General features: G+C 43.1%; 1 protein-coding gene across 7 annotated transcripts in view; it reads left to right on the top strand.

The window, feature by feature from the left end:
* Nucleotides 1-21,123, top strand: part of LOC137546880 (cyclic AMP receptor-like protein A) — an 836,868-nt gene that overhangs the window by 172,831 nt on the left and 642,914 nt on the right. For all 7 annotated transcript variants that reach the window (XM_068269866.1, XM_068269867.1, XM_068269868.1 and 4 more), the window contains one exon: nucleotides 17,580-17,636. In XM_068269866.1, the coding sequence (XP_068125967.1) occupies nucleotides 17,580-17,636 (57 nt within the window). The remainder of the gene's footprint in view (nucleotides 1-17,579; nucleotides 17,637-21,123) is intronic.

The following is a 21,123-nucleotide window of genomic DNA, read 5'->3' as shown; positions in this document are numbered from 1 at the left end:
AAGATGTCGCCATGTGATAATTGTCAGATTGTAAATCAGGGAGAGAAAAGATTTTACAATGAGCAATTGCTGACTAAATAATTATTGTAAAAATTGAGCACTTTTTTCATTATGTTTTTTTCACTGCAGTTCCTCTTTAAATGAAAAATAGGTATTAAAACCCGGTGTTTGCGCAAAGACAATAAACAACGGTACTGGTTCAAATGGGCAGCACTTAAATGACAAGCACAGCAGGCATTGTTTACTGCCTGACAAGGGTGTGGGTGAAGTGGTCCTTACGCCCCATTGTCACTCAGGCGCTTTGGGATGGTGTTTTTCACTTTGCTGATTGCCGACAATTAGCAAAGAGCTGCAGCACAAGTAATCCTATGTGGTTACTCACATTGTAGCTCTATTGCTCTATTGCAATTTCCGAATATGTCACTTACACTGTATGCAGCATTTTCACAGCGGTTGCATTACTATTCTCATTCACAGCGATTCTCATTTACTCAAAATTACCGAAAATCCAATGCAAAATTAAATTTTTGTGGTTTCTACACCTTTGCAGCAGGCTACTGTAGGGAACAGTGTCAAATGTCACTGCTGCTGGATCATGCACGGCATGCGTAGTGTCTGTTCCAATGGTCCTCTGTGGTCTGGCTGGATTCCGGGGCAGATGCGTTGCTTCCAAAGGCCATATGGGGAATGCATCTAGCTGTCCAGGATTAGGTTTAGGTGGCCTGTTCACTGTCAGTTTTGCTATGCAACAAAACGTACAAAAAAGTGGGAGCAGAGCTTTACGCTGGTCATATGGAACTGACCCACTTAAGAGTCACAAAAAAATTAGTGGCCTATTGTTAACACAACTTAACCCTTTTAAAGGTGTGTACAAACCTTTGACTTGTGTCACCCGTCAGGAATCAGGACCCGATCCTCTTGGGCAACAATGCTGGGCCAGCCAGTACAGACGTGTGTCAGTTGTGTAGCTGGCGACTCATACGGTTGTTATCCGGGTGGGTGGAGGGACGACAGAGAGGCTCGTGTGTGACATCATGCTGTAAGCGAGGGAGCGGTGTCTTCAAAGAAGTTGGCTGTCTGGGTAAGTTGATCCGCTGGGTGGGTCGCTTGAGAGTTTGGGGCTGCCATACACATGCTTGATTATCTGCTGAGACGGTCGTTATCAGCCTCCTCAGCCAACTTTGGTATGGAGGAGGAGAGAAAAAAAAGAGGCACTGTGCCTTTGCACACCTTTTATTTAATCCAAACCATCACATACAGCAGTTAGCAGTGGGGGTTAGGTAACTGGCCTGACAGCTGTTTTGCGTACGATCGCGTCATCAGAGGCACCAACAACAAGTTAAGCTGCAAGCCGCAGTTTAAATAGGCCTTTCACACTTACCAGAACTCAGTCTGGAGCCAACTGCCCGCCCTCTTGCCTCGGCGTACAGCTCACGTAATTTCTCCTCCAGTAGCTTGCGTCAGGACCACTCTAGCCAATAGGCGAGTTGCGGGTCTCCCCACCCTATTTCTCTATGTCCAGCATCGTCATTTGATGGAATGCATGCGCATCCTGCCTGTGGCTTCCAGCGTCGGGCTGTTGCTATAGTGATCATGCGACCTATAGCATTGTAAAATGCAAATAAGAGCATGCAGTTTGCTTAACATTATATCACACCTACACTACATAGAGCAGTATATAACAACTTTCACGTTGAGAACACCGGGAAATAGATGTAAATGGCCCAAGACGTTCCCGTGTGCAAGCAAATTTATGTATATACAGTACATCAGGGTTTAATGTTTCATCAAAAAACAGTGGAGTTCGTTTATCTTGTTGAGTCCAAGAGGGCCACAAGCATTGGTTAGTGAGGTGTTCCTTGCTTCCTGTTGGAGCAGTAATTGCTGCCGATTGCCACCTCTATGTGGCACAGGTACAGTCAAAACTCCACAAAATCTTAAGCTATTGCTGTTGCAATTATGCATCTTCCGTACATGCTTAATTAAACCGCCAGTTCCCGCGCCCGTCTCAATCGATTTGACATGTTCCTGGAAGCAAGTACAGAGCATCCTGGTTGTCTGACCTATATAGTATCACCCGCAGGAACACATCACAGTATAAACAACATGGGTAGATCTACAGTGCAAGAATTCTCTGACTGCCAGCGTCCTGCCACCTTGAGTGACACTTCTTCCCGGTAGAAATTGGTCACATTGTCTGCAATTACCGCAGCAATGGTTTACCGTAGGTATGAACCTCTGTAGCCAATTGGTACCGGAGTCCAACTTGAACTCACTCGAGGTGACCCAGTCCCCCACAGTCCGAGCCCTCCTAAAAGAAATCGGGGGACGTTCACTACTTATTTTGGATCAACATGTAAAACTTGCCAATGTCTATAGATAATGGATTTGATCTTTTCAGCCATTGGTGAATAGTCAAAAACACACGTAACCCGATTGGAACGGGCGGTGTTACTCTTCCTTTTCTTTTTTTGGGTTCCTATCTAATCCTGACTGAATTAGACGGTTATGGTCCACCTGGTCTGCCCTCCGAAATGCTGTATTGAGATCACACATACTATAACCCCTGTTGAACATTCTCACTGCCAATTCTCTACTTTGAGATCACAAGGTTTCCTCCCTTGTCCGCTTTTTTCAGGACGATTTTCTTATTAGACCTCAACCAATCCAGGGCATCCCTTTCCTTCTCTGAGATATTGGGATGTACAGTAGGGTAAATGACGGCCTGCATATCCATGAACACTCTTTGATTTAAATTATCCACAGCCGATCCAGAGTTTGTGGCAAACTCTCGTGTGGACCTGCGTGGTCGAAAGTCCATCAGTGTCTCCTCTTCATATGTATTGTCAACTTCAGCTGAGTTACTTTCTTCCCACAATTCCTGTAGATTCAATAGAGCTTCAACATCACTCCTAGTGGACAAAGAAGGAGGCATATAGCCAAGATTACTGACGGTGGTATGACTATTCAACCTAATAGTTTGTTTCTCCAATGAAGACCGTCCTTCCAGCCAGTCTGCAATATTCAGTTTACACATGGTTTTGTACCAATCCACCTCGAATCTGAATTTATCAAACATGCAAGTGAGAGAAAAGTTGAGCCCCTTTTTCAGTACTGAACTACACCCACCAGGAAAAGGGGTGTAGGAAATGTTAATAATCTGTAGATTATTATCTGCTCCAGCATTTAACAGAGCCTTCACTTCCTTTTCCGATGTCCCTTCCCAGAGGTCCCCTTGCCCCAGGTAACCCTCTTGCCTGGACTTTCCTTGGAGGGTGGTTCGTCGTCCTCGTCAGACCCGTCCTCTAAAGGGACCTCTACACATTGTTTAGGATTCTGTCCAGACTTAAGGGATGACTTGGTTTGGGGGTTTTAGGTGTTTTATCAGGTGTTTATTTTTCCTATGGACTGCAGTTCGAGCCTGAGTCCATTGTCCTAGGCCAAATTTAATCATGCATGTGTATGAGCCTCAACAGCTGGGGATGAATGCAATCTTGGCCAGATGATTTTATTTAAATGTGCTTGCACCCCTTCTTGTGTTATGCCTGGTACACACCATGCGATTTCCCATCAGACAGACAGGACCAATCTGATTTCCGATCGATTTTCTGATCACCTCTATACAAAATCGATAAATTGCATGCTATGTAGCAGGCATTAGGTAATTTATTCTGAATGTGGTAGAATTTGTTCAACTCGCATCTCTATTATTATTTTTATTGTTATTAATTTTTAGTATTTATATAGTGCTGCGATCTCTGCAGTGTTTTACTCGACATATATCATATTTTTGAACCATAAGACAGACCTAGATTTTGAGGAAATAAACCACTTGGTTAGTCTTCATTGCGCAGGGGCGTCTTGTGAAAATGCTTTCTCCCCCTCCTAAGCTTTCTTCCCTCCTAAGCTGAAAGTGCTTCACCAGGGCTCTAGCACATCTCTCCCCCCCCCCCCCCCCCCACACACACACACTTTTTCTCTAACACCCAAAGCTAATGGAAATCCCTCTCAGAATCATGGTGGGACACAAACGGAGGAGCGCATCAGCTGAGAGGTGAGGGTGCTATACTCATTGCTGATATACTCTGACAATGCCACGGGCATTGTCATAAGCTTTGTGGTGGAAGAGAGACTGTGTGGGGTGGAATACCCGCTGCTTGCCTGGATATGTATTTTTCAGTTTGGAGTGAATGATATGGTAGTTTGTTCATTAACTGTCTCTCAGAGGGGGCTTACAATCCAATCCCCATCATAGTCTTTAGTCTGAAGCAGAGCCGGGACAGGATCCTCCAGCACCCAAGGCTGAGACACCAAAGTGCGCGCCTCCATCCCTCCCACCCCGGCCTTCACACACTGATTGCTATTAGAATAAGAGGCGCCCCAGGGCCCCCAGCACCCCCAACACCTTAATCTCTACTTATCTGGCTTGCAGTCACTGCCATGTATCCCCTCTTCTTATTTCTCTCTGCTTCAGACACAATAGTGGAATGATAGCTGAGTGAGTTCCTCCTACACTGCGCCCTGAGGCTGGAGCCTCTCTTGCCTCTGCCTTGGCCCGGTCCTGGTCTAGAGCCAATTAAGGGGAGCCAATTAATATATCTTTATTTGGGATGTGGAAGGACACAGTGTGCCTGGAGGAAATTCACACAGACATGGAGAAAATATACAGTGGGATGCAAAAGTTTGAGCAACCTTGTTAATTTTCATAATTTTCATGTATAAATCGTTGGTTGTTACTGTACAAAAATGTAAAGTCACTGTACAGTGATATTTGAGAAGTAAAATTAGGTTTATTGGATTTATAGAATGTGCATAATAATTGTGTAAATAAAATTAGGCAGGTGCATACGTTTGGGCATTTGTCATTTTATTGATTCCAAAACCTTTAGAACTAATTATTGGAACTCAAATTGGCTTGGTAAGCTCAGTGACCCCTGACCTACATACACAGATGAATCCAATTATGAGAAAGAATATTTAAGGGGGTCAATTCTAAGTTTCCTTCCTCTTTTAATTTTCTCTGAATAGTAGCAACATGGGGGTCTCAAAACAACTCTTAAATGACCTGAAGACAAAGATTGTTCACCATCATGGTTTAGAGGGAAGGATACAGAAAGCTGTCTCAGAGATTTCAGCTGTCTGTTTCCACAGTTAGGAACATATTGAGGAAATGGAAGGCCACAGGCTCAGTTCAAGTTAAGGCTCGAAGTTAAGGCTCGAAGTAGCAAACCAAGAAAAATCTCGGATAGACAGAAGCGACGAATGGTGAGAACAGTCAGTCAACCCACAGACCAGCACTAAATACTCACAACATCGTTTTGCTGCAGATGGAGTCACAGCACAAACAGACCCGCTTGTGGTATGCTAAAGCACATTTGGACAAGCCAGCTTCATTTTGGAATAAGGTGCTGTGGACTGATGAGTTATTTGTGCATAACAAGGGGCGTTATGCATGGAGGAAAGAACACAGCATTCCAAGAAAAACACCTACAGCAAAATATGGTGGTGGTTCCATCATGCTGTTGGGCTGTGTGGCCAGTGCAGGGACTGGGAATCTTGTCAAAGTTGAGGGAAGCATAGATTCCACTCAGTATGAGCAGATTCTGGAGACCTATGTCCAGGAATCAGTGACAAAGCTGAAGCTGCGCCGAGGCTGGATCTTTCAACAAGACAATGACCCTAAACACTGCTCAAAATTCACTAAGGCATTCATGCAGAGGAACAAGTTCAATGTTCTGCAATGGCCATCTCAGTCCCCAGACCTGAATACAATTGAAAATCTGTGGTGTGAATTAAAGAGAGCTGTCCATGCTCGGAAGCCATCAAACCTAAATGAACCAGAGATGTTTTGTAAAGAGGAATGGTCCAAAATACCTTCAACCAGAATCCAGACTCTCATTGGAACCTACAGGAAGCGTTTAGAGTCTGTAATTTCTGCAGAAGGAGGATCTACTAAATATTGATTTCATTTCTTTTTTTCGTTTAAACAATTATTGCACACTTTTTGTAAATCCAATAAACTTCATTTCACTTCTCAAATATCACTGTGTGTGTCTTCTATATGATATATTTAACTGACATTTTTGTACTGTAACAACCAAGGATTTATACAGGAAAATCTTGAAAATATACAAGGTTGCCCAAACTTTCGCATCCCACTGCACAACACCTGTGCAAATAGTGCATTGGCTGAGAACCAGGTAGCCAGCACTACAAGGCGGGAGTTCTCTTCACTACTACATTGCACAATACCATGCTGCCAGGTATTATGATACAAGGCATCTCCATGATAAAGACCGTTCCATTACTTTATTATAATGCTGTAACGATTGTGGAACTTTCTCCGTGATCAGCGCACAACGCGTGCGCTGATATGGCGGAAATCCTCCACAAGCGTATAATTGCAGGCACCCAGCAAAAGGTGCTACGCACCCGTAGAGGGAAATTCCTGTCGGCAGATGGCGCTGGGGAGTGCAGAGGAACCAATCCTCTGTACCTCCACAAATGCCAGACAGGAATTGTACGAAGCGCAGAACGCAATCGCAAGAGAGGCGATTGCGAATGAGAACGAGCAAAGGGACAGGTTGTATGTGTGTGCGCCAACCTAGTCGCCACCCTGCGACAGTGCACACACAACAGCAGATATGAAATAGGAACGCGGTCGCGAGAGGTGCGATCGCCAGACGTGACACAAGGCAGATCAGAACAGAATACAAGGTTAGCAAAGGCACAGCAAATAATACAAAGAGAACGATAAGGAAAATAACAAACGCTAGCTGAACGCGAACACCGCACTCATTTGCAACAGTGCACGCGTTCGTGCGCGGTCTCCGCGTGTTACGCACAACAGAGACAAGCACGCCTAACTAACCAAAGACAGACAAACACGAAACAGAGAACGCGAGCGCTTGCTTAACGGCTACCTCACCGAGCCTCCAGCAAGTGTTCGTAGCAGACAAGACAGACACACGAAAACAGGGACAAGTGAGAGATAGGATCCACAGCACTAGCGAAAGTGGCTAGCGCGATCCAGGTACAGAGTAGCAGAACAGAAGGATCCACAGCACTAGCGGAAAGTGGCTAGTGCGATCCAAGGAGACAGAACAGAAGGATCCACAGCGCTAGCGCAAAGTGGCTAGCGCGATCCAAGGAGACAGAACAGAAGGATCCACAGCGCTAGCGCAAGATGCTAGCGCGAGCCAAGTGAGACAGATCAGAAGAGATAGCTGGTAGCAACCGCTGTACCAGCTATACTCCAAGAACAGAGATCAGAACCATTTCCTGTCGACCACCACTGGGACAGGACAATAGCAACAGAACAAGCAAACAGATAAGCAATCCTAACTGCACTAAGGAAACCTGCCTAGTGCAGTTTTCCAGGAATTACTCTAAGCTGATCTTCAAACAAAGAGCATGGCTGACACTCTCCAGAGTGTTTCACAGGAAGACTCCTTATGAACAGCCAAGAATTGTGGGAAAGACATAGTACTTATAGTACACGCCTCCAAAGAATGTGGCCAGGCAATTTGCATGACAACGTATGCAAATTCCTCAGCAAGCACAAGCTGCAAAACTGACAGAAGCTCTTCTTTCCAGAGTCCTGCAGCATGCAAACCTAAACAATGGTCAAAAAACTGCCTGCCTGCACAGGCAGCCGAGCAGATCATCACAAATGCCTCTTTTCAGCTTTTGGTTTAGCTAGTCTGATAAGTTTTTATTACACTCCTTATATTTGGTTCATGCAGATGAAGTCACCTCGTTCTTTAGGGTCCTAAATTCCATTTATGGTTCAAAGAGTCTAAAATGTTTTTTTTTTTCTTTTTAGGCCTTTTTTATATCTAGAATTTTTACTGCTATAAGGGGTGTAGATTAAGAATCTCTGGTATTCAACTTTTCTGCCCGCTTACCAGTATTTAAGGATAAGTGCATTAGTAAATAAAGCAAAAAAATAAATAAACTGCATATGGGGTACTTTAAAGCAGATGCTGATCTGTAAATTCTTTCTGAAGCTTGTTCATCAGGAGTGGAAATGGGAAATTGTGATTAATCTCCACTATAAGCGTTTTCATTTATAAAGATGTTTATTGTCAGTACCACAAAAATGCAGCGGTTTGTCCAATGAATAAAAAACCATCAGTATTACAAGATAAAGTTAGTGGTAAGTCCAAGGAGATAGGACAAAAAACATGAAGAAAACTGAAAGTAAAAGAAAATGCACAATAGAAATCAGAAAACAAAATTGCTTCATAACGCCCAATGTAGGTCAGTCATAAGATTACAGTAAGAGTAATATGTCTGATTTACAGAAAGTGTTAAAAGCTATATGCTTAAAGATAACCCGAGGTGGGTTTGAACAATATTATCTGCATACAGAGGCTGGATCTGCCTATACAGCCCAGCCTCTGTTGCTATCCCAAACCCCCTTAAGGTCCCCCTGCACTCTGCAATCCCTCATAAATCATAGCCACGCTGCTGACAAACAGCTTGTCAGAGGTGGCTGTGTTTATCTCTATAGTGTCAGTCTGCTGCTCTCCCCGCCTCCTGCAGAACTCCGGTCCCCGCCTGCATCCCTTCCCTCCCTGCTGATTGGAGGGAAGGGACGGGGGCAGGGACCGGAGCTATGCAGGAGGCGGGGGAACAGCTGAGACTGACACTACAGATGTAAACACAGCCTCACAGCATGGCTGTGATTTATGAGGGATTGCAGAGTGCAGGGGGACCTTAGTGGGGTTTGGGATAGCAACAGAGGCTGGGCTGTATAGGCAGATCCAGCCTCTGTATGCAGATAACATTCTTTAAACACACCTCGGGTTCTCTTTAAATCTCAATACCTGTATAAACCAGCCATTCATCCCAGATTGAGTAAAACTTGTCAGATAAGTCTGTTAGCATAGTGCATTCTTCTGTTAGCATAATGACGTCCACCCTTTCCATAACAAGCTGCAAAGAGAGGGAACTAGACTTCCATTGCTGAGCAATAGCCCATAAGGCCCCAATTAGCAGAAACCTATACAGTTTGTGGAAAGCACCTAGAACATCAGAGTTGGGGGACAGTTATACAGCCTAATGACGTCCACCCTTTCCATAACCAGCTGCAAAGAGAGGGAACTAGATTTCCATTGCTGAGCAATAGCCCATAAGGCTCCAATTAGCAGAAACCTATACAGTTTGTGGAAAGCACCTAGAACATCAGAGTTTTGGAACAGTTATACAGCCTGCTGTACATTGAGAGGAACTGAAAAAGGAAAAATAGATGCCAGCATATCCTTCCAGTCTCCAGAATTGCTGCACTACTCTACATGACCAAAAAATGTGTAACAAACAAAGTTCCTTCCTCTCCACAGCCCATAAAACACTCTGTGGAGGTTGAGGGAAATATCTTGTGTAAGCGGGAAGGAGTGTAGTACCACCTCAACATACATTTATTAGACCATCACTATGTGAACACTAAATTTTGGAGTGAGGGGCAACTACATGATTGCTATCTTACAGGGTTGGCTATGAATATTGATTAGACATGCCTCACCACTTTACTCCATCCACTGTGTGCTTGGGTAGATCAGGTGTGGAATGATGAGGGGGTGTGCATAGCTAATTAGGGTGTGGTACATCCAAAACATATATATATATATATATATATATATATATATATATATATATATATATATATATATATATATATATATATATTATAATATAATACTGTATATATGTGAACCTGAGCCATTATCAGGTTGGCTCTGACTTGAACTATACCTTTTGTTACTATTACAATGCACTTTTGAGCACAGCACCCTTTATTATTTTCCTGACGAAGCTTAATTTTATTGATAAGCGAAACATGTTGATTTGTGGGCGTTTGTATATGTTTTGTCTGGGGGGGACCAATTCCTGTCTGTCATAGCTCAGAATTTGGGACTTTGAACCTCCTTGCATGTACTCGAGGTTGTTTGTTCTGACCTGTTGCAGATTTGGACAGTGAGAGGTGTTGGGGTTATAACCACCTACCTCCTAACCAGTATTAACCATTCATTTACTGTATATTTGACTAGCCTGTGTTGTATTGACCCTGGATGATTATTTTATCTGGGTGCATCTCTCCCACCTTTAGCTACAGTATATAATGGTCATGGCTCTCTGGTAATGAGTATCAGTGGAGCTGTTTGGTTTTCCCCCATTTAGTGTTCACATGGTGATGATCTAATAGCCCTATTTTATGATATTACTTATTATGGGTTACGTTTTAGGTATTATTATACCAATTTTACATAGAAAGGGTGAAGGAGGGATCGATGATTCCAGTATTTTGCTGTTTTCTACCCGTATTTCTAGGCAGTTTTTGGAGTGTTTTTGTATCCACATACATTTAACAGGAGTGTCCTTTAAGATGTTACATCTGGTCACTACACCCACATTCCTCCATATAGCTGACCAGATTTTAAACTAATGGAGAATCTCAACTCCTTCTCCCAGGCCTTCATATAGGCTGCCGGTTGTAATCCCTGATACTGAGTAACTTTAAGTATAGTCTAGAAATAACACCTCTCTCTCTCTGGATCCTTTATAATACATTATTTTAAAAGACGTAGCACCATCAGCTGAGGTAGCCGTAGTGTGGGCCTTAAGGAAATGTCTAATCTGGCAGTAATGCGGGAATCCCCTCAATGGGATCTCCCTAGTGAACTGAAGTTGGTAAAAAGAAGTAAACTGTCAACCCTGCCAGAATCACTCACATGAGATCAAACCTTGATCAACTCACCAATCAAAGTCAGCCGAACTGTGAAAAGATGGCAAAAAGGCAGGATTCCCCATAAATGAAATTCTGGCAGGGGATCTATTGGCTAAATGAACCCTATAAGCTTTTTGTAAACAGACTTCATTCCTTTATAAGAAGATTCCCTTATGTACATGTATAAAAGATGAAATGTCAAAGCTCTGATAACCACGACAGCCCAAATTCTACACGTAGAAAATGTTGGCAATGTCAGTGATTCAGCTTTGTGTACTGCTGCACTTACCATATCCTGTCATGAAGCTGCTACTCAAAAATCTGAAATGCTGCATACACACTACTGGGAATGAATGTGATTACATATGAGCATTCTTATAATTGAAGGACAAACCCACACGTGTTCTCCTGGCTTTCCATACATTTGAATACATTGAATTTATGAACAGAGTATTTTCAATCCTTTGTTCTTCATTAATCATCCATATTGTGCATGCGCTTTTGCACTATAAACCAATTACCTGCCTGTCAAATCTCTTATTAGCACACTTAACTCTTGACACTTGCTGCAATTTAAAGCAGAACTCTAGGCAGACCTAAACAACATTTAATTTCTTTGATTTATGATATCTAATAAAACAGTAAACTGCTCAGGAGACGCTGGCATTTTTTTCAAAATTTGTTTATGACAGGTGGCATTAGCCACCCCTTTCACCAAGTGATCCTGCCATGGAACATTTGCCTATACACAGTGTGTGCAAGACATATCTACTGCTATTTGGGCTATCCAGCAGTGACTGGATAGTGTACTGGTTAAGGGCTCTGCCTCTGACACAGGAGACCAGGGGCCCAATCCAATTCAGAATCAGAAATATTGATTTTGCCTAGTACAAAGGAGGTGTACTCGGTATTGGTTTTGGCGCACTCAGGTTCTGGAAGGAGAGGGTGGGGGAAGGTGGATGGTGAGAGTAAGGGAGAAAATGTCTGAAAGCCGAGTCTGCCAAACTACGGCGCCACCAGTTACACTTTTTAAGTTTTCTCCTAGGAGATAATTTTCATCGTGTGTTTAAAATAACTTTTTAGAACTCTGCAATTAAAAAAAGTACCAAAAAGTAGGTGAAAAAGTATGAGTATTTTATTGCTTGCTTGTGCCTTAAAAGGCATTAAATTTATAATATGTGAAAAATCACCTAGGAGAAAACCTAGAAGAAAAAGTAAATTGGGTCGGGTCCCAGGGTTGCAAGCTTGGCTCTTCCTGTTCAGTAAGCCAGCACTTATTCAGTAAGGAGACCTTAGGCACGACTCCCTAACACTGCTGCTGCCTAATGAGCCTGCCCTAGTGGCTCCACCAGGAGAAAAGCACAATATAAATATTCTGTGTCTTGTCAAACATCTCTGTTTTTACATGTTTAATATATTTGCTTTGAGGACCCAGAGATGGGGCCAAAGCAATAAAACATACATACCTGGGGCTTCCTCCAGCCTGGTCACTCCCACGCTGTCCTCCTCAGACTCCCCATTCTTCCACAATTTGACCCGGAAAGTCCTCTAGTCCGGGGCCAACTGTGCATGTGCGGCCTGGCCGTGCGTTCGCCCCCGTACTGCGCACTATGGATTGTTCCCAGCAGGTGCAGAATGCTCCTGGCAATGGGGGAGCGCGCCTGGCCGGACTGCCCATGTGCCAACTGGCCCCGACTGGAGGATTTTTCATTGTCAGATGTGGGTGATTGAAAAAGTCAACTGAGGACGACAAGGGAGCGATCAGGCCGGAGGGGTTGGAGGAAGCCCCAGGTGTGTATACATTTTTAATGAGCCCCTTTTTAGCACTATTTCCACCTCCCTAACATAATTTTAAAATAGAATGGGAAAACAAAGCACCAGCTTTTCTATCAAGGACACTTTTACTTGGAACATATAAAATACTTGTCATGGCAATGGCCGAGTCACTTCAGAAGATTAGGCAGGGGAAGCAGAGTGAATAGACTAGGCAGAGAGCTCCTAGCTGCCAATGATTACGTTAGCCGATTAGCAACGCTGTGTAAACTTTAACTGCTCTCTGCGTTGAAAGTAATCATTTTTACACATGAGGAATGCTTTCTAGTTTTCTATTATGTACCCAAGAGTAGGTACCCACATTTTAGTTTAGGGAGTGTAATCCCACTTTAATGTTCTTTTAGATCTTTTCTTTTACTGTATATGGCTTGATGCATATTTTTCCAGTGCCGGACAGTGCTTTTAAGCATTTACACTCTCAGCATATAGTTGTAGGCAGTGTAGCACCCTTCCTTGCTTCCAAATGGATGTGCCTCGGTCTGTCCGCCATCACTGCAGATATATGCAACTTGAATGAAGATGACCGGCACCATTCGTAATTATAATGCTCTTTTATTTGATCAAAGATATCATGTAGCCATCCAGCAACGTTTCAGAGTTTACCTCCTTTGTCAAGCAAGGCTAAACATGGACTGACATATCTATTCACTTCAAGACATTTATATACACTCATGTATAGTAAACAGCCAATCATGGACAGCAAAACAAACTGTCCAATCAAACAGGTCTATCTAACACGCCGACCTGATGGAAAACTGACCCCTATTGGTCGCTGATCCCTCTCACCTCCTCACGTCACAGTGCGCGCGACGTTCCCATCTCCCGGACCTGCGCATAGTTAAACTCCCGCAGCGTCACCCAGCCTTGCCCTCGGCGGACCTGATGGGAAACCGCGGCGAGTGACGTGGAGTGCGGGCGACGTCATCACCTCCCACACCTCCACTCGCTATGCGGCTATGGGAGACAGACGGAACTCCGAGCGCCGCCCTAAGGCCGCGTGCAGGTCCGACTCCTCCCACTAGTTGTCACTATGGTAACATGCAACACCAACCCCACGCGCACTGAAGAGACCTCTCCAACCATAACTATCCTATCTTATCATAAGCAGGTCAATCTCCTACCTTACAGAATACATCACACTCTTTAACAGTGAGAGGACTCAAGAGGATTGTCGCACCTATGAGGACAGAAATCAAACGATAAAATAAAATAATAAAAGTAAAAATAAAAACCAAGTATTAACAGCAAAAGTTGAAATATCAATGGGTACAGACATCGCATTAAACAAATGGGATCAAATCCAATTCCCTATTTAGGCCTCTAGGCTCCATAGAGTCCATTTTTTTTATCCAGTATGCCTCCCTATATAACAATTTTTTAACCCTATCACCCCCTCTTCTAGGAGGCAAAACTTGTTCCAAAATCATATATTTTAATTGGCTAACTGTATGTGATGCCTGGTTAAAATGAAATGGTACTGCTTGCTCGATAAGTTTTTCCCTAATGGCATGTTTATGAGATGAGAGTCTAACCTTCATTTTTTGTGTAGTCTGACCGACGTAGACTAAACCGCACGGGCACTTCAACGCATAAACAACAAACGTTGAGTCACAAGTGTGACAACCTTTAATTTAAATTTATTACCCCTATGGGGGTGTGTAATGACATCACCTTTCATAGCAGAACTGCAATGAATGCAGTTAAGACACGGAAAAGTGCCCCTGTGGGTCAGTACACGCCGGCCCATCTCTCCCCTACTACTATCAGCATGTACCAATTTATCACTCAAGAATGGTGCTTTTTTATATGAAAAAATCGGGATATTTTGAAACTCCTTAATGTTTGTACAGCTCTCAGACAGTAGATGCCAATGTCGTTTTATAATTTTTGATATATTATCACTTGCTATATTAAATTTAGACACAAAAGGCATCCTGTCAGAGAGCTTTTTGCGGCGTCTGTACCCAGTACCATCTGTCATTCTGGCCATCGCCCCCTCTACAATCTTTTCCGGATAACCTCTATGTAAGAACTTGGTTCTTATTTCTCCTATCCTTACTTCTCTCTGCTGCTGATCAGACACTATAGAGTGCACTCTTGAATTGGCTAAGTGGAATCGACCTCTTAGTAGCCAGTGAATGGAAACTCCCGTAATGAAGCAGGGAGTTAACATCCGTGAGCTTAGTGTAGAGGTCGGTTCTCAACTTATCTCCATCCTTAACTATCATGACGTCTAAAAAAGGTATCTGTCTCTCAGAACTGTGGATAGTAAACCTTATATCTCTATTACAAGACATAACCTCAGTCACAAAGGCATCTAGGGTCGAACGTGGCCCCGCCCACATGCAAAATATATCATCAATATTTCTAAACCATTGCAGGGTGTATTATTGAAACAAACTGTTAGTATATATGTACATATATTCGTATACACCCATATATATATTTGCATAGATGGGGGGCACGTTCGACCCCATTGCCGTTCCTTTCACCTGCAAGAAAAAGTCATCCTCAAATCGAAAATAGTTGTTCCTCAGAACCAAATCCAACATATCACAGATAAATATAACCTGTACCGAATTGAAATCAGAAGCTGTCTCCAGCATAAACCGGACAGCCTCTACACCCCCATCATGTGGGATGGAGGTGTAGAGGCTCTCTACATCCATAGTCACTAACAGATAGTTTTTCGATTTGAGGATCACTTTTTCTTGCAGGTGAAAGGCATGGCAATGGGGTCGAACGTGGCCCCCATCTATGCAAATATATATATGGGTGTATACGAAGATATGTACATATATACTAACCGTTTATTTCAAAAATACGCCCTGCAATGGTTTAGATATATTGATGATATATTTTGCATGTGGACGGGGCCACGTTCGACCCTAGATGCCTTTGTGACTGAGGTTATGTCTTGTAATAGAGATATAAGGTTTACTATCCACAGTTCTGAGAGACAGATACCTTTTTTAGACGTCATGATAGTTAAGGATGGAGATAAGTTGAGAACCGACCTCTACACTAAGCCGACGGATGTTAACTCCCTGCTTCATTACGGGAGTTTCCATCCGCTGGCTACTAAGAGGTCGATTCCACTTAGCCAATTCAAAAGAGTGCACTCTATAGTGTCTGATCAGCAGCAGAGAGAAGTAAGGATAGGAGAAATGAGAAACAAGTTCTTACAGAGAGGTTATCCGGAAAAGATTGTAGAGGGGGCGATGGCCAGAATGACAGATGGTACTGGGTACAGACGCCGCAAAAAGCTGTCTGACAGGATGCCTTTTGCGTCTAAATTTAATATAGCAAGTGATAATATGTCAAAAATTATAAAACGACATTGGCATCTACTGTCTGAGAGCTGTACAAATATTAATGAGTTTCAAAATATCCCGATTTTTTTTCATATATAAAAGCACCATCCTTGAGGGATAAATTGGTACAGGCTGATAGTAGTAGGGGAGAGATGGGCCGGCGTGGACTGACCCGCATGGGCACTTTTCCGTGTCTTAACTGCATTCATTGCAGTTCTGTTATGAAAGGTGATGTCATTACACACCCCCATAGGGGTACTAAATTTAAAATTAAAGGTTGTCACACTTGTGACTCGACGTTTGTTGTTTATGCATTGAAGTGCCCGTGCGGTTTAGTCTACGTCGATCAGACTACACAAAAAAATGAAGGTTAGACTCTCATCTCATAAACATGCCATTGGGGAAAAACTTATCGAGCAAGCAGTACCATTTCATTTTAACCAGGCATCACATACAGTTAGCCAATTAAAATATATGATTTTGGAACAAGTTTTGCCTCCTAGAAGAGGGGGTGATAGGGTTAAAAAATTGTTATATAGGGAGGCATACTGGATAAAAAAACTGGACTCTATGGAGCCTAGAGGCCTAAATAGGGAATTGGATTTGATCCCATTTGTTTAATGCGTTGTCTGTACCCATTGATATTTCAACTTTTGCTGTTAATACTTGGTTTTTATTTTTATTATTTTATTTTATCGTTTGATTTCTGTCCTCATAGGTGCGACAATCCTCTTGAGTCCTCTCACTGCTAAAGAGTGTGATGTATTCTGTAAGGTAGGAGATTGACCTGCTTATGATAAGATAGGATAGTTATGGTTGGAGAGGTCTCTTCAGTGCACGCAGGGTTGTTGTTGCCTGTTACCATAGTGACAACTAGTGGGAGGGGACGGACCTGCACGCGGCCTTAGGGCGGCGCTCAGAGTTCCATCTGTCTCCCATAGCCGCATAGCGAGTGGAGGTGTGGGCGGTGATGACGTCGCCCGCACTTCACATCACTCACCGCGGTTTCCCATCAGGTCCGCCGAGGGCGGGGCAGGGTGACGCTGCGGGAGTTTAACTATGTGCAGGTCTGGGAGATGGGAACGCCGTGTGCACTGTGACATGAGGAGGTGAGAGGGATCAGCGACTAATAGTTAGACAGCAGGTCAGTTTTCCATCAGGTCGGCGTGTTAGATAGACCTGTTTGATTGGACAGTTTGTTTTGCTGTCCATGATTGGCTGTTTACTATACATGAGTGTATATAAATGTCTTGAAGTGAATAGATATGTCAGTCCATGTTTAGCCTTGCTTGACAAAGGAGGTAAACTCCGAAACATTGCTGGATGGCTACATGATATCTTTGATCAAATAAAAGAGCATTATAATTACGGATGGTGCCGGTCATCTTCATTCAAGTTGCACTCTCAGCATATAGGAAACATGCTAGCAGTAATCCGTAGAACACGAATGGAGAGTATTTATTTTGCTGCAATCCCAGAGTACCAAATTTTACATGTACCAAGTACTGAACATTTTCCTTGGAGAAAAAAACTTTTCTTAGTGTGAGTAAGAAAGCTACTATAAACACTTGACCCAGATTTGTGACAGAGTACTACAATGTCAGCAATGTCTGTAAAAGATGATTTCTTCACATTATATTCTCACTTTTTCTTTCATTGTAGCTTGTGTGCATGTTTGATGGTATTGTCACTCTCTTTTACAGAAAATGATACTGAGTTTGGCAGTTGCTGCTTTCTTTGACAGTATTGCTTATATTATGGTAAGTATATGTTTTCCATTGCCTAATAGGTATTTTTTTTGTATGTTTGTAATTATGTATATAATAATCTATTGTTATTGTGCGTTTTGGATTCATGGGGAAAGCAGAAGAAATGTCAATGGATTGGTGGGAAAAGGTAGTTCAACACTATACTGTAGAACTGTAAAACAACATGAGAAAATATCCAATGAATTGAGAATGACAATCAGCAGTGTTGTAACTCTAATAAAAAAAGTTCAAAATTATAGATTTGTTGAAACCAACCCATGGCCAAGTAGACCAACTGAAATTTCAGCCACAACAGAAACATTGCTCAGGATGCAAGGGAAACACCATAAATAAATTCAGGTGAAATACAGGACTCTGAAAAAAATTGGTCACATTGCCAGAAGAAAGCCATTACTACGCATATACCACAAAGTATGCCGCTTAGAATATGTCAAACAATATGTCAAATGGAACAGAGACCAGCCTCAAACCTTCTGGCACAAAGTGATTTGGAGTGATGAAACTGAAATTGAACTTTTTTTTGCCACAACCATAAATCTACAGTTTAAGAGGCGTCAACAAGTCCTATGATGAAAGGTACACCATTCCTACTGTAAAACATGAGGGTGGATCACTGATGGTTTTTGGGCTGTGTGAACTACAAAGGCACAGTGAATTTGGTCAGAATTAATGGCAATTTAAATGCAGTAAGTTATCAAAAATACTGGAGGAAAATTTGCACTCATCAGATAGAAAGCCGAGCATGGAACATGCTTGGATATTCCAATAGGGCAATGATCCAAAACACAAGTCCAAGTCAGTCTGCAACATAAAGTGAAGGCTCTGAAGTGGCCACCTCAGTTTTCTGAACTCAATATCATTGAATCACTCTGGGGAGACCTCAAACCTGTAGGTCATGCAAGACAACTCAATAATTTATGGGAACTGGAGGCTTTTTGCCAGGAAGAATGGGCAGCTTTTCTTCCTGAGAAGATAAAGAACCTCATCCACAACTACCACAAAAAACTTCAAGCTGTTATTGATGTTGTGGAGGGGTGGTGGCACTGGTGCAACTTCTCAGGCTTATTGGAAAGTGTACAGACAAAAGGTCAGAGCCCCCCTTCCCTGTGAAAACAGCATCCTTTCTCACGTACATTTGTTATCGTTGTCTGTGTTTTATTGCCGCTTACTTTTTTGAAAATATCCCTATTATATTACAATTAAGTAGTCCTGTGCCACAAAATTTGAAGAAATAGTCACATGCTTCCAGATAAAAAAAATCAAATAGTTCCACGCCTCCAGATAAAAGAATCAAGTAGTAACATGCCGCCTAACTAAAATATTAAGTAGTAACAAGCATCCAGACAAGATAAATTATTTAAGTAGTATCACACCTCTAGATTAAATATTTAAACAGCCAAGTGCCTCAAGGTAAATAAATTGCAGCCAAGTGCGTGAAGATAAAATAACTAAGTAGGCAAGTACACTCTATATAAATAAATTAAGTAGCCATGTTCCCCAGATAACAGAATTTAGTAGTCATGTACCCCTTTATAAGGCTGGGTTCACACATTAATGGTGTTCAGTTTCATGCTGTCAGTTTTTGACAGTTAACAGTGTAAGTAGCTCCACCAGTTTAGGTAGTGACTGGTGCCCCCCCAGTTTAGGTAGTGACATTTTCCCCCAGTTAGATAGTGACGTGTGTCCACAGTTAGATAGTGATAGGTGCCCCCACCCCTGTAAGATAGTGACAGGTCCCCCCTCCCCCAGTTTAGGTAATGACAGGTGATTCCAGTTAAATAGTGACATGTGCCCCCAGTTAGCTAGCGACAGATGCCCCCCCCCCCCAGTTAGATAGTGACAGGTGCTCACCCCCAGTTAATGATAGGTTCCCCCAGTTGAGGTAGTGACAGGTGCTCCCCCCAGTTAAACAGCAACAGGAGCCCCACCCTCCCCCGTTAGATAATGACAGGTGCTCCCCCCCCCTGTTGAGGTAGTGGCAGCACGGTGGCGTAGTGGTTAGCTCTCTCGCCTTGCAGCGCTGGGTCCCTGGTTCGAATCCCCGCCAGGGCACTATCTGCAAAGAGTTTGTATGTTCTCTCCGTGTCTGCGTGCGTTTCCTCCGGGCACTCCGGTTTCCTCCCACATTCCAAAAACATACAGATAGGTTAATTGGCTCCCCCTAAAATTGGCCCTAGACTACAGTACTTACACTACATAATATAGACATATGGCAATGGTAGGGATTAGATTGTGAGCTCCTTTGAGGGACAGATAGTGACAAGATATATATATACACTGTACAGCGCTGCGTAATATGTCGGCGCTATATAAATAATAATAATAATAATAGTGGCAGGTACCTAGTGCTGCCCTCGACACGCCCGCCTGCTACCTCTTCTCAGTGCACAGACCTCAGATCAGAACTACTTGCCAATGCTCTCTTCCATCCCGCTGCCTCCATGTCACAGCATTACTCAGACCTCAGATCAGCGGCTACCGAAGTAAGCAGAGGGCACATGGTACCCACATGGCTGAACTTCACATGAGAGAAGTGCCTAATGATGTAACTTCCACGTGTGCAGTACACTCGTGTCTGTGGGTACCATGCACCTTCTGCTTGCTTCGGTCACCACTGATCTGAGGTCTGAGTAGTAACGCTGTGACATGGAAACAGTGGGACGGGAGAGAGCATTGGCGGGCGTCAAAGGAGGAATCAGTGGTGGCGGTACAGGATGGGGCAGGCATTGTGCCCATGGGCACAAAGAAGGATATCTTGCGCTCCTGGTCCGGGGTAACCAATCAAAGATGTGTTCCTCTTATGAAGTCATGCACTGCGACGCTCCGTTATAGGGTAGCTTGGCAAAAAGATCAAAGAGAAATGGAGCGCGCCATAGTGCATTAATCATAAAGGATTGTTTATTAAGAATTAAAAGTTATACTCACAAACTTAATTGTGCAATTCGCATATCAGCAGACAGCCAACCGCTTGCCTCAACAGGGGAGGACAGCGCGAATCCCGATGGCCTGGGCTCCGTCTTGCTGTGAGGTGGGCGTGGCTGGTATTCAACAGGCCTGTGTGACGTCATTACGCGTTTCGGCGCACAGCGTCTTCGTCAGATGGCGGCACACGCATAAAGACATAAACTTATAGTGTTTCCCTACATCGTCGCCTTGGCAACGGAGGGGAAGCCTCAACAAACTTTATTGAACAAGCGGATGCGTACCGCAGGGCTATGATGCGGACAATTATATTAATGATCAGTGTTGTACGACTAGCCAGCGTGTCATCCCCCGCATTTCTGGACACACATGTACGTTAAAGATAATTCATATACTGAACATTATGAATTGTATCAATCATATAAAAAATAAAATATCTACATATTAACACCACATTAAGAACAATAGATCTACATATTAAAACAACAAATTGCACACAGGAAAACTATAATGCAAGAACCAAACAATAAAACACACCAAACATGGTGTGTGCAAT

This window comes from Hyperolius riggenbachi, chromosome 2 (genome assembly GCF_040937935.1).
Source record: "Hyperolius riggenbachi isolate aHypRig1 chromosome 2, aHypRig1.pri, whole genome shotgun sequence".
NCBI classification, from domain to species: Eukaryota; Metazoa; Chordata; class Amphibia; order Anura; family Hyperoliidae; genus Hyperolius; species Hyperolius riggenbachi.
Note: the sequence above shows the minus strand (reverse complement) of the source record. Positions and strands in the feature narration are given on the sequence as shown.